This window comes from Oncorhynchus kisutch, linkage group LG18 (genome assembly GCF_002021735.2).
Source record: "Oncorhynchus kisutch isolate 150728-3 linkage group LG18, Okis_V2, whole genome shotgun sequence".
Taxonomy (NCBI): domain Eukaryota; kingdom Metazoa; phylum Chordata; class Actinopteri; order Salmoniformes; family Salmonidae; genus Oncorhynchus; species Oncorhynchus kisutch.
The window spans coordinates 21,885,000-21,897,555 of record NC_034191.2 but is presented as its reverse complement, the minus strand read 5'-3'; the positions used below and the strand labels follow the sequence as shown (position 1 = coordinate 21,897,555).

The 12,556-nt window shown below is 45.7% G+C and overlaps 1 protein-coding gene across 4 annotated transcripts in view; it reads right to left on the bottom strand.

The window, feature by feature from the left end:
- The window catches only part of LOC109909465 (unconventional myosin-XVIIIa), a 166,522-nt gene extending 153,966 nt beyond the window's left edge, over positions 1-12,556 (bottom strand). For 3 of the 4 annotated variants that reach the window (XM_031795562.1, XM_031795563.1, XM_031795564.1), the window contains exons 1-2: positions 12,410-12,556; positions 6,575-7,786 (exon numbers count right to left, since the gene is read on the bottom strand). In XM_031795562.1, the coding sequence (XP_031651422.1) occupies positions 6,575-7,615 (1,041 nt within the window). In that variant the 5' untranslated portion in view covers positions 7,616-7,786; positions 12,410-12,556. The remainder of the gene's footprint in view (positions 1-6,574; positions 7,787-12,409) is intronic. The other variant, XM_031795567.1, reaches the window with a different exon arrangement.

Here is a 12,556-nt window from a genome sequence, read left to right as displayed (position 1 = left end):
AGTCAATTGAAATAAATTCATTAGGCCCTAATCTATGGATTTCACATGCAGCTGTGCAGCCATGGGTGGGCATAGGCCCACCCACTGGAGAGCCAGGCCCAGCCAATCAGAATGAGTTTTTCCCCACAAAATGACTTTTTACAGACAGAAATACTTCTCAGCACCCCCACCCCTCCCCAGACAATCCCGCAGGTAATGAAGTCGGATGTGGAGGTCCTGCGCTGGTGTGGTTACACGTGTTCTGCGTTTGTGAGGCCGGTTGGACATACTGTCCAAACAGCTCTGGTGGACATTCCTGCAGTCAGCATGCCAATTGCACACTCCCTCAAAACTTGAGACATCTGTGGCATTGTGTTGTGTGACAAAACTGCACATTTTAGAGCGGCCTTTTGTCACCAGCACAAGGTGCACCTGTGTAATGGGCATGCTGTTTAACCAGCCTGTCAGGTGGATGGGTTATCTTGACAAAGAATAAAATGCTCACTAACAGGGAGGTAAACACACATTTCTGTCGATCTTTTGCACTTTACATGTTGCGTTCATATTTTTGTTCAGTGTAGAAGGACTGGAGACGAGGAAAGGAAACGGCAGCCATGCAGCTATTAAACTAATGTGCATAATAAAACCCAGACGTAAACAATTGACTCATACATTTAATAACATTGGATGAAAAAAAATCTGTTGGATCCCTTAGCCACTTTGGACCGTAGACTGACATGACTCCAGCTGGGCTTGGTTGGGGTTGGACTGTGGACTGAAATGACTCCAGCTGGGCCTGGTTGGGGTTGGACTGTGGACTGAAATGACTCCAGCTGGGCCTGGTTAGTGATGGACTGTGGACTGAAATGACTCCAGCTGGGCCTGGTTGGACTGTGGACTGAAATGACTCCAGCTGGGCCTGGTTGGGGATGGACTGTGGACTGAAATGACTCCAGCTGGGCCTGGTTGGGGTTGGACTGTGGACTGAAATGACTCCAGCTGGGCCTGGTTGGGGATGGACTGTGGACTGAAATGACTCCAGCTGGGCCTGGTTGGGCTGTGGACTGAAATGACTCCGGCTGGGTCTGGTTGGGGATGGACTGTGGACTGAAATGACTCCGGCTGGGCCTGGTAAAAGCCCTACAAACTGGCAGCCTCAAACAGAGTTACTCAACCGGTTGCATTTTTGCCTAAGTTTATAATTAAATCCTATGCACTCACACATTCCTGTACGGGCCCATTTTCTGGGTGGACCCTCCTCAGCCTTATCCAGGGCCAAAATAGATCTATGTGTAACGTGTATGCTGGGAGTCGGGAAGCAAGTACAGGGAGTGCAAATTTAATAATAAATAGAACATAGTACAAAACAAGAAACAGGAAAAGCGTACAGACACGAAACAGAGTCAATAACACCTGAGGAATGAACCAAGGGGAGTGACAAATATAGGGAAAATAATCAAGGAGGTGATTGAGTCCAGGTGAATGTCATGAGGCACTGGCGCGCGTAATGATGATGGCAGGTGTGTGTAATGATAGGACAACGTCGAGCCCTGGAGAAGGGGAGCGGAAGTAAACGTGACAGTACCCCGTCCCTGACACGCAGCTCCAGCCGTCAGACGACGCCGACCAGAGGGACGGTCCCGAGGACCAGGAGGGGACGGTTCGCTTCTGCTAAGGCACGGGAACCTGACGAGCCGGCTGAGGCACGGGGAGCCTGACGGGCCGGCTGAGGCACGGGGAGCCTGACGGGCCGGCTGAGGCACGGGGAGCCTGACGGGCCGGCTGAGGCACGGGGAGCCTGACGGGCCGGCTGAGGCACGGGGAGCCTGACGGGCCGGCTGAGGCACGGGGAGCCTGACGGACCGGCTGAGGCACGGGGAGCCTGACGGGCCGGCTGAGGCACGGGGAGCCTGACGGGCCGGCTGAGGCACGGGGAGCCTGACGGGCCGGCTGAGGCACGGGGAGCCTGACGGGCCGGCTGAGGCACGGGGAGCCTGACGGGCCGGCTGAGGCACGGGGAGCCTGACGGACCGGCTGAGGCACGGGGAGCCTGACGGGCCGGCTGAGGCACGGGGAGCCTGACGGGCCGGCTGAGGCACGGGGAGCCTGACGGGCCGGCTGAGGCACGGGGAGCCTGACGGGCCGGCTGAGGCACGGGGAGCCTGACGGACCGGCTGAGGCACGGGGAGCCTGACGGGCCGGCTGAGGCACGGGGAGCCTGACCGGCCGGCTGACCCGACGTCACCAGTAAAAAAAACATTTTCAAAAATCCCCGTTGCTTCCCTTTGGTTATTCTGTAACGTGTACGCTGGGAGTTGGGAAGCAAGTACAGGGAGTGCAAATGTAATAATAGCATAAAAAACAAACAAGAAACAGGAAAAGCATACAGACATGAAACAGAGTCATTAACACCTGAGGAAAGAACCAAGGGGAGTGACAGGTACAGGGAAGGTAATCAGGAAGGTGATGGAGTCCAGGTGAATGTCATGAGGCGCAGGTGCGTGTAACGATGGTGCAGGTGTGTGTAATGATGAGACAACTGGCGACTTCGAACGCCAGAGAGGAAGAGCGGGAGTAAACGTGACACTATGTATCTTGTTTGTTCCTGTGAAAAGCAATACTTTATCCCTTATCCCGATCCTGGTGCTCTTTGCAGGATATCCTTTCCACATGAACCACTGACTGGGAGAATGGGAGCTTCCTGTCTGTCTGGGGCACTGGTAAATCACCTTGTGTGTGTATTCGGAGCATACTCACGTGCAACTTGTGCCCACGTATGTGTACATTTTTAAAGCCCCATTTCAGAGCATACTCCCGGGCAGTCTCCTGCTTCCTGTCCTCCTCACATTCCTTAGCTATGGAAGAGGATAATTTCAACATGTTGTTCTCATTCATACGGCTGAGGAGGCTGCACATTCCTTCATTAACTTAAAAAAAAAATTCAACCCATGATAGTTCATGTTTATGAAACAGACTCCCGTTGGAGAGTGGTTCTAAATCAAGAGAATGTGAAGTGTACCTCCTGGCTGTGTTGCGCCATTACAGCCTTTGTTGAACTGAGAAATTACCGTTCTGTTGGTTCTCCTTCATTTGAACGGATGACCGTACAAGCTGTTGATGTTTGTTTTAAAAGACAAAGGGATGGAGAACTGGCCTTCTGCTTAGTGAGACTGGGACATATAAATCAATAACGGACGTAACCACACACACACACACACACAACCCAACCCCCAAGCAGCCCTCACTTCCTGTTTGCATGATGGAAACAGAGCGCTCGGCCACTTGGTTAAAAAACAACTCTCTTATCCACACTGTGACTCAAAGTCTTAACAAGAAACCAACTCTAGTGCCCAGGGAGGGAGGGCCCACATTCCCAGTCACTCTCCGTCGCCGCAACAAAATACATTCTTTATTTTTCTCCCCAAAACTCCAGAGAACAACATGTGGCCAGAACACGGCTCACGCTCAGCAGATGAATTCCATTGCGGTTTGGGGAGATTAGACTTTCATTAGGACTTTGTGTCACAAGGGCCCTTGTACCTCAGCCAATTGAGGGACACAAACAAAAAACTCCAAATTGGCCTCCCTACCCCCCTTAGGGGAGCGGACCGCTCGCTATGTGATAGAGCTACATGACAAGCGATAACAAAGACACAGTATTGTAGAGGGTGCATCAGCTGGAAGATGACAGATGGGAGAGGGAGAGTGCTGGCAGGGGTGTGGAACAGAAAGGGAGCAGGGTTGATTGCAGAGAACAAAGGAGGAGGAAGGGGGGGGGGGGGGGGTCGATAGTTACCCATTGCAATATTATTTTAGACAATATTATAATCAATACTTATAAATCGATAGGCAGCTGTACCTACGGTATTTTTAATCCTATAGCTTGTTCTCCATCTTTAAAAAAAAAATTGTGAGTCAATATGTTTTCAGCACATTTATTTCCATGACTGAGCAAAACAAATTTTCTCATGCTCTCGTCTCTCTGGAGCAGGCAATATGTTTGGAACATCATATCACAATAAAATCACTTTATCGAATTGCAATACATGGTGTGAATCACAACATATCCTACCACATTTGCCACACTTGCCAAATGCTATCATGAAAGAGGACCGCAATGGAAATAATTTCTAGACTTGTGTTTATCATGGATGATTCTTAATTAATCAAGAACATAATGTTGTATGTGTACCTTGTTTAAAATGATCAAATAAACTAAACTAAAAAGCAATACAAATCGTATAGTATGTTAAATAAAATATATCTTACTAATATCGTATTGTGAGGTCCCTGACCATTCCCAGGCCTACACCAATGCACACTTCTCAGGGTGTTGACTGCATAAACATGATCTGTCAGATTGAGACTAACCCTCTCACAGCAGTGGAAGTCAGTCAGCGCCTGGGATCTAATTCTGATCTCCTCTCCCTGTTTCTGCTCTGGGAGACAGCAGTGGTTTAGGCTACACTGCACAGGGAGGGAGGCGCAGAGCCAGGAAAAGCACAAAGAGAGAAGCTGGCCTCAAACCGAACAGCACAGCAAAGTCCTTTTTTGTTTATTGGTAAATTCCAAAATAGAACAATGCAGAAAATACCAGAGTGAGGAAGTCAGGAGGGGTGGAGGGAACAGATCATTTTGGGGGAACAGATCATTTTGGGGGAACGGATCATTTCCCCAGTGTTTCTCAAGTATCTCCAAGGTGACATATTTTGCATGACCCGAGGTTCTCAGTAGCCAGCCATGTCTTCACTGTGTAGCTTAGACAGGTTTGCTAAGACAAGCTTGTGCCTTGGTATTTCATGTCCTTTCACAGACTAGACTAAAGAACGAGTAAGGTTCTCCTATTGGGACAGCTGAATAACCCTTTTGGAACCCTTTTTTCTAAGAGTGTAGGCTTTTTACCTGTGCATTAAGATTGGTCCATTTAATGCCCTCAAGCTTCAAAGAACCAATTATACCAGGCTAACGGTCAGATACAAAAATCAAGAGGAGCAGTTGGATGTTGGGTGACAACAGAAATGGCCATGAATTGCCAGTGTATGTTACCATTTAGTAAACCTAGTTATTAGGCACAGAGTATCCTTCATGTTTCAAAACACTCCCTGACCCTAAGTGCAATCAGACCACTGTGTGCCACCTAACCAGGGACAGGGCCTACCACACTACACACACACACAACACACTATCAAGTACCAGACACATAATTGTACACACACAACCAAAAACACACCCTTTTCACCGCTCCACAAAAATCCACTATTGCACTGAACAGTAACATAACCGTCTTCCTAACCAACATCACAAACATCCAGTCCACAAGACTACAAACAGGGACAATTCTTGGATAGGAATATATATATTTTTTTTTATTCACTGATACATAACTTACGCAGCAGTAAAACTATTTGCAAATGACTGAACAAACATGATACATTCTTCTTGAGTGGTTACAGGACATGGTGAACACATAAAACACACACTGTTTATAGCAGTGTAATACACGGAAGTCATCACAAACGGATTTAAATCCAACTGTTGCAAGTTGCATGAGGAGGGTGTGGCCCATCTTTCCTAGCCCTAATGTGATTCAAGAAATAAGTCTTATCCAACCTACACACACACACACACACACACACACACACACACACACACGTTGTAGAGCCTAGTTTGCCTTGACCACACTTTATCTTTGTCTGAACTCTGAACTGGACAGCAGTTCCAGAACAGTAGCCTGTTCACACAAACACAGACACACCCTTTACTTATTTCAGCATGCAGACATACTTACATACTTACATACAGACCCACACACTTACATACCCATCTACACTCACAGAAGCTCCAACCTGGGCAGAATGCCTTTCTTATATAAAATCAACGAGGAAGCAGAGCATAAAATACAAGATTAGCCTCAACAGCTTCCGTTTAATATCAACCGGGCGGTACGGGCAGGATTTGACTATTCTGGGGCTGGGCTGCACACACCAAGGTGACATTTCTACATCAAGCCCAGACACCCACAGGAAAGCATGGCTGAAACCTAAACATTGCAGAAGGTCTGTAAGAAGAGGAAGAAACATAGCAAGCAGAGCCTCATAGAAACTGCTTCAATCCATCAGAGCTGTGGTAAATTTGTCACTAACTTTTCTCAAAATAACATTTTTATTCAGTAAATTTTTTTTTACTTCACAGAAAAAACACACTGGACTTGGATTGCACTGTGAAAACAATGAGAGACTGTTAAGTGTCTGGGCCAATCCATAGGTTGGGCCACCTGTAAACGACTTGAAATGTGGTTATTTGTTAGACCTAGTTAGAGGAGCAACAGTGATCATCATCAGACAGTTCCAGAGTTACAACACCCATCCTGCTAAAACATGAAACACAACCTTGGCATTGGTGAATCACTCCACCAACTTACCACACTGACTTTGCTCACACCCCCACTAATGAGTGGGATGTGTTGGGAGGGTTAGGTCCAATTCACCCGTACCTTATAGAAGAATCAGCCTGTGGGTTGCCTCTCTAGAAGTTGTAGGTATGAATGGGATGTCTATCTAGGTGATAAGGGGAAGAGTGATTGGGGATAACTTACATCCAAGGCCTCCCGTCGCAGGCCGTCTGTGTTCCTCAGCCAGCAGCGGCTCAGCTCACTTAGCTCCAGGATGGCCTGCACCTTCAGCCTCACCGTGTCCCCAGACTGACGGATCATCTCCACAATCTCATCCCGGGTCTTGTTCTCCACATTTCCCCCGTTGATCTCCACCAGACGGTCTCCCGGCACCAGCCCCAGGGCCAGGTCCTTAGCGCCGGCCCCGGGCTCTGCGAAGTGCACCACCCTCCGATAGACCCCGCTGTCGGCTCCGCGGTCCAGCATGGTGGTGCGGCGCAGGGAGAAGCCGAAGTCACCCGTGTTGCGGCGCTGGAGCTCCAGCTCCCGCGGCTCCGGAGACTGTGGAGGGATGACGGCCGGGAGCCTCAGGTCAGCAGAGAAGGTCTTGTCCACCACCTCAGGGATGCGGGCCTTCTTGACCTGTACTGGCCAAGGTGCTGGCCCGACCCCCGGCCCAGGCTGCTGGAGGCTGTGCTTGTGCTGCGGTTCGAACACCTTGTTCTCCACCTGCGGGGACGGAGTGGCTGAGTTCTGTCCCGAGGGTGTGGAGGTCTCTGAGGGGCTCTCCTCTTTGCTCCTCTGAGAGAAGGAGAAACGTTTCATGACCTGAGAGGAGTTGTGCTTGGCCATCGAGCCAAAGTGGGCCACGCGGTCTCGTACCGAGCCACGGTCCTTGTCCATACCGCCACCCCCATCACCCTTTAGGTCGTCGGTGGAGCTGGCAGCGCTCAGGCCGTCTGTGTCCAGCACCATGCTACTGCGGTTGCTCAGGCCGTCTGACTCGATGTCAGTGAGGCTGAGCTCGTGGCTGCTGGCCACCTTGATGGGGATGGGGTTGGAGATCTCCAGCTTATTCTTGGAATCCCGCTTGGACTCCCTCTTGAGATTGAAGAAGCCACGCCTCATACTCATCTCCTCCAGGCTGCACAGCTCCGCCGCAGACATCCTCTCCTTCTTGTCCTTCTTATCCTTCTCCTTCTTCCCTCCATCCTTCTCCTTGTCCTTTTTGATCAGGTTGAACATGGTGGTGTGTCTGCTGTGTTGCTCCACACAGTTGGTTGTCCTACCGGTTTGGCTCCTGTTTCTTCATGCAAGTGGGATTTTTCCATACAGAAGCAGAGGTCCAGTTTTTTGGGGGGGTCCAGTCTTTCGTAACCTCTAAAAAGGGGTTAAGCTGCCACAAATTAAAATGCCCTGAGGGAGAGAAAAAACATGTTCAGTCAATATTCACATCTGGCATAAGAGAATGAGTAACAGAGCTTATTATGTTTCATAAATACAATTAGATCACACACAATATATCACTCCCAGTGAGGAATTTGTCACAGAAAATAAAATTGTCAATTTAATAAACACCCATTTTATTTCTCCTCCTAACCAAACATCACGTACACATATTTAGCAGATGTTATTGCGGGTGTACAGAAATGCCTTTTGAGTAGGACTATAGACAGAGTGACCCACGACTTAACCTTTTGCAACAGTCCATTAGCATGCCACACAAAGCACTAGTCGCTTATTTGAACATGGAAAAATATTACACATATCACAACCAAAGAACAGTTTAAGTGATCTTGGCAAAAGAGAAACATTCCTAGCCTTCATTAGAGCTGTGTTTGCCAAAACCACAAAACTCAAGGAAGATATTTTTGCCAAAGAGCCACTCTCAACATACTGCAGAAGGCAGGCAGGAGCACATTCCCAAAATCTGGGTTTTATTACAATTTTTCTGCCTCAGGGGTGCTACGCGGACCTAGGGCTGTTGCGGTGACCGTATTACCGCCACACCGGCATTCACGAGTCACGAAGACAGTCAAATTCCACATGACCGCTTAGTCACGGTAATTAGGCTTCTCCAAGCTCTGATGCTGCTGATGGTCATTAGTAGCCTACCAAACTTGCTTACTACCTGGTACTCAGCACTCTATTGTCCCTCTAATCACTCTGACATCAAAGCAAATGTTTTCAAAAATCTAATTAACCACTTCATGAGAGCCAATAAGCTCATGTTCGCAACATTTCTATAGGCTATGCAATTGCAGGAGAAAACAGAGTGATGGCCTCTCTTAAAAAGAGGAGGATCAGATTTCTACAGGCTAGGCCTACTATATTTATTTCTCAACTTTCCTAATATTAAACACATTGCTCATATTTACAACAGAAGTATAAAAATAAACCAAGGGGAAAAGCGTACATAGATGACATATTTTTTCCCGCTGCCCCTGTTTCGATACAGATGCAAGATAATGGTCCATTCTAGATCAAAACAAATGTCACACCCATATTATTTAGTATATTTAAAGACCAAATTAAATGAAGACTAGTCTGATGGGTGACAATATTATCCTATCACTTGTGAATTATATATTATCACTTGAATGATGCCCAGCATAAAAAACAATGCCTTTTTTTGTGAATGGTTTGAATCATAGTCACACACCTCATGTAGCCTAGCCCATAGGTCTATATGTTTGAATAAAGGTTGTATAACTAAAGTGGCCAAATAACTTTTTTTAAATTAATCACATTAATCTGATTTACAAGGGGTATAGAGCCTAACTGACATTTATAAACAGAGTGTGAGTTTCAAGTTTGGGGAAGATAATTTTCACCATAAATATGCACCTTTTATAGTAAAAGCATTACATGCATAATTGCATTTGCGGTCACTTTTGATAATGGTGTTTTCCGCTAATGGAACATTCGCACTTATAAACTACTACCATGTGCGCATTGCTGCGCTTATAATATGAAGAAATAGCATAATAGTTTATCAATATTTTGGGCTGCGCAGCGGTCTAAGGCACTGCATCTCAGTGCCAGAGGCAGCACTATCCGGCTGTGATTGGGAGTCCCATAGGGCAGCGTACATTTGGCCCAGTGTCGTCCAGGTTAGGCTTTGGCTGCGGTAGGACGTCATTGTAAATAAGAATTTGTTCTTAACTGACTTGCCTAGTTAAATAAAGGTTCAATAAAAATAAATAAAATGTTCTGATCTGTTGCGTCGGCCACATTGCATTAACATTTTTGGGGGATGCTAGTGGTTGTATTAATTTGTGATCTATCGTATCCCACAACTGTCCCAGACTATGTTTGGAATATTTATTTCTCACTATATATGGAATATTTATTTCTCGCAGTTTTAGAATAGGTCGACTTTTGTACTATGGGGACAGTGGTTTGACATAGGCTAGTGCTTTTGTTGTTTTTTAGGCCAACTCATCTTGTTGGCTGATGAAAAGTAAATGTGGACAGTTTTTCCAATATCTTCCATATGCACCTCGAAATTGGATAAGGACACGCACAGTTCCGTCCCCGATGTGTCTGCCTTAACTTGTAGCCTGTGAGAAAGACCCGATCGATCACGTGACGGATTGTGCTGTACACTCAGGGAGAAGGGCACAACGCAGCACTCCAGGCCACAAAAGGCATGGATTTTGTTAGGGTGCATTAGTGCCACAAAGGGCATGCCGCCATGAAATTCGAGACATTATCAAGTGCTTGTCAAATTGTGAATGAGAGACTGTTGGAGTGTGTACAGCCTGCGCAAAAAACAAAGCAGAGCTCATGCCATTCAAGCAACGTTTTTCAAATCATCATTAGTCGCATCATATAGCCTTACAACATATTAAAAATCCAAACATATAGCCCAACGTTTGTATAACAACTAAAGTTACATTAATAACTCTAAATTTGTCACGACTTCCACCGGAGTTGGGTTTATACTGGTGTTTTCTTGAATTAAATACCTTGTCCACGCATCTCAGCTCTCCTGCGCCTAACTTCTTTCACCAGTTACCCACAGCCTTGACAAAATTAAGCATAGGAGTACCTATTTATTTATTAACCGTTCAACACAGAATAGCCGCATGTACGCACTCCCTCAAATCATTTGTAGAAAAATACATCATTTATTCAGCTTTGTTCAATTGTATTCTTCATACTATAAAATAATGCCATAGAATTATAAGCAAATCTTGTCTACTAAATGAACTAGTGTATCCCACAGCAATTTGGCATAAACCACATCAGGACCTAACAAAAGGACAACTTAGAATATGCTATTCTTTTCTTCTGAAATAGACTATACATTTTCTTCATATCATGCTTCTTAAGACTTGTCTAAAATAAATAATGGATTTATTGAGAAGGTGTAGGCTATATTACATGGATTTATTAGCCTACAATCCATTTTAAAAAGTCTATGTGTGGAAGCCAGAAGATGCTGAATGTGTTTATGTTAATTAACGGTCAATTAATGTGAGAACGACAGTTATTTCCTTGACAATCACCAGCTGACGAAATTTCGTGACCGCCACAGCCCTATGCGGACCACCCTCTCCATGGTGTAGCATAGAATCACAAACAGCCTAAGGCTTTATCCCCAAATGATGTAGGCTTAAACTATATTTCAGCCTCCGTTTCATGTGTGTAAATCACAGTCAATGTAAGCCAAAACCCAAATTGACTTAAACCTACCCCTACCTGAGTGATAGCAGATATTTTGAATGTGAACTAACTGTTTAGACTAACTGTTGTTCCAGTGAGGGATGGGGGCGCTCAAAATGGGTCAGAATGCACACAGTCCCACTCTGGTAGTCAATGGGGTGAAACTTTGGTGACAAAGTTCCAGTTCTATCTGATATTCCAAGAGTTCCCAGCAGCAGGAGACCCCTACATCTAAACAAGCCTCTAACAAGGGGCCAGATTCTTGCCCCCCAAAAAACAGGAAGCAAGGTTTGTTCAGGACCAGCTATAAAATGGTCTGGAAGATAACCATAGGCAGAAAAACTAGAAATAACTCCTCCTTGTAGGAGAAAATGACCAGACAACAAGCATAATGGATATACTCTAGCAATGTGAATATACTACACAATACATAAGCTTCATTCCCTTCTAATAACGGGCTTGGCAGCTACAACCACATGCGGTTAAAAATATACTGCCAATTGCAACACTTTACATCAGTCCGTCCCCCTTTAAAGGAGGTAGGCTACTAAAAGGTTGGGAAAAGTAAGCTGTCTTAAAGACAGTTCATTATTAAATCATTAATAAGAAGATGTCTTGTTTGAAATGGATTATTAATAATGATATAGTCACATATAACGTTAGCTCACTTTTTGGCATCATGTCAGCAAAAAAAATGCCATAGAATCAAAGTTGCATGGAGCTCCCAAACCGCTTCATTATCAGCTGACATATTTCATACACTTTCGTGGTTATAAACAATCTTGCTTGTTGCTACAGATGTTTACACTGTTTTCTTCCCACCACTGCAGGGATGCTATGGGCACATCATTTCGCCACTTACATCAAGGCTTTATGTTACAACAATGAAATGCCCGCTGAAATACCAGGCACTCTCCACTACGCTAGTGAGTGAGGTGTCATCGTTCCCCATTCACTCAATGGACAGGGGAGAACAAAAAGCGAGAAAACTACTAGCTAGCCAGCTAGCTGATGTCACATTGGGAATTATACTATTTTACAGGCCATTGTTATTTACTACAACTGTAAAGTATTTTCCTCTAAACCCGACTGTAACAAAAAAGCCCTGGCTACAATACTCCATTGACAAAAAAAATATTTTGAAACTACCAATACGCCTTTAGTTAGCCTCTGTTCTTTGCCAACATTAATTGCCAACATTAATTCTGGTGTAGGCTATCAGCTACGTTAGCTAGCTGCTACAGCACTGGGAAAATATTTTGGTATTTCGGGGAGACCTCTATTCATAGCTATCTTGCCATTCTGCTTTCAATGTTTAGCTCAAATTGGTGCATCGATTCCATCTTCATGAAATGATGGGTGACTCACCGTTTTCAGTGTGTTCTTCCTCTGTGTCGGTGGTTTGACACTGGTGTGTTCGAATCCGAGGCAGTTGTGTTGATGGGATGCAGCTCGTGCTAGAAAGCAGCTGCGTTGACTGTTTATGATTAGCTAGATAGCTGGTTACAGCATGCA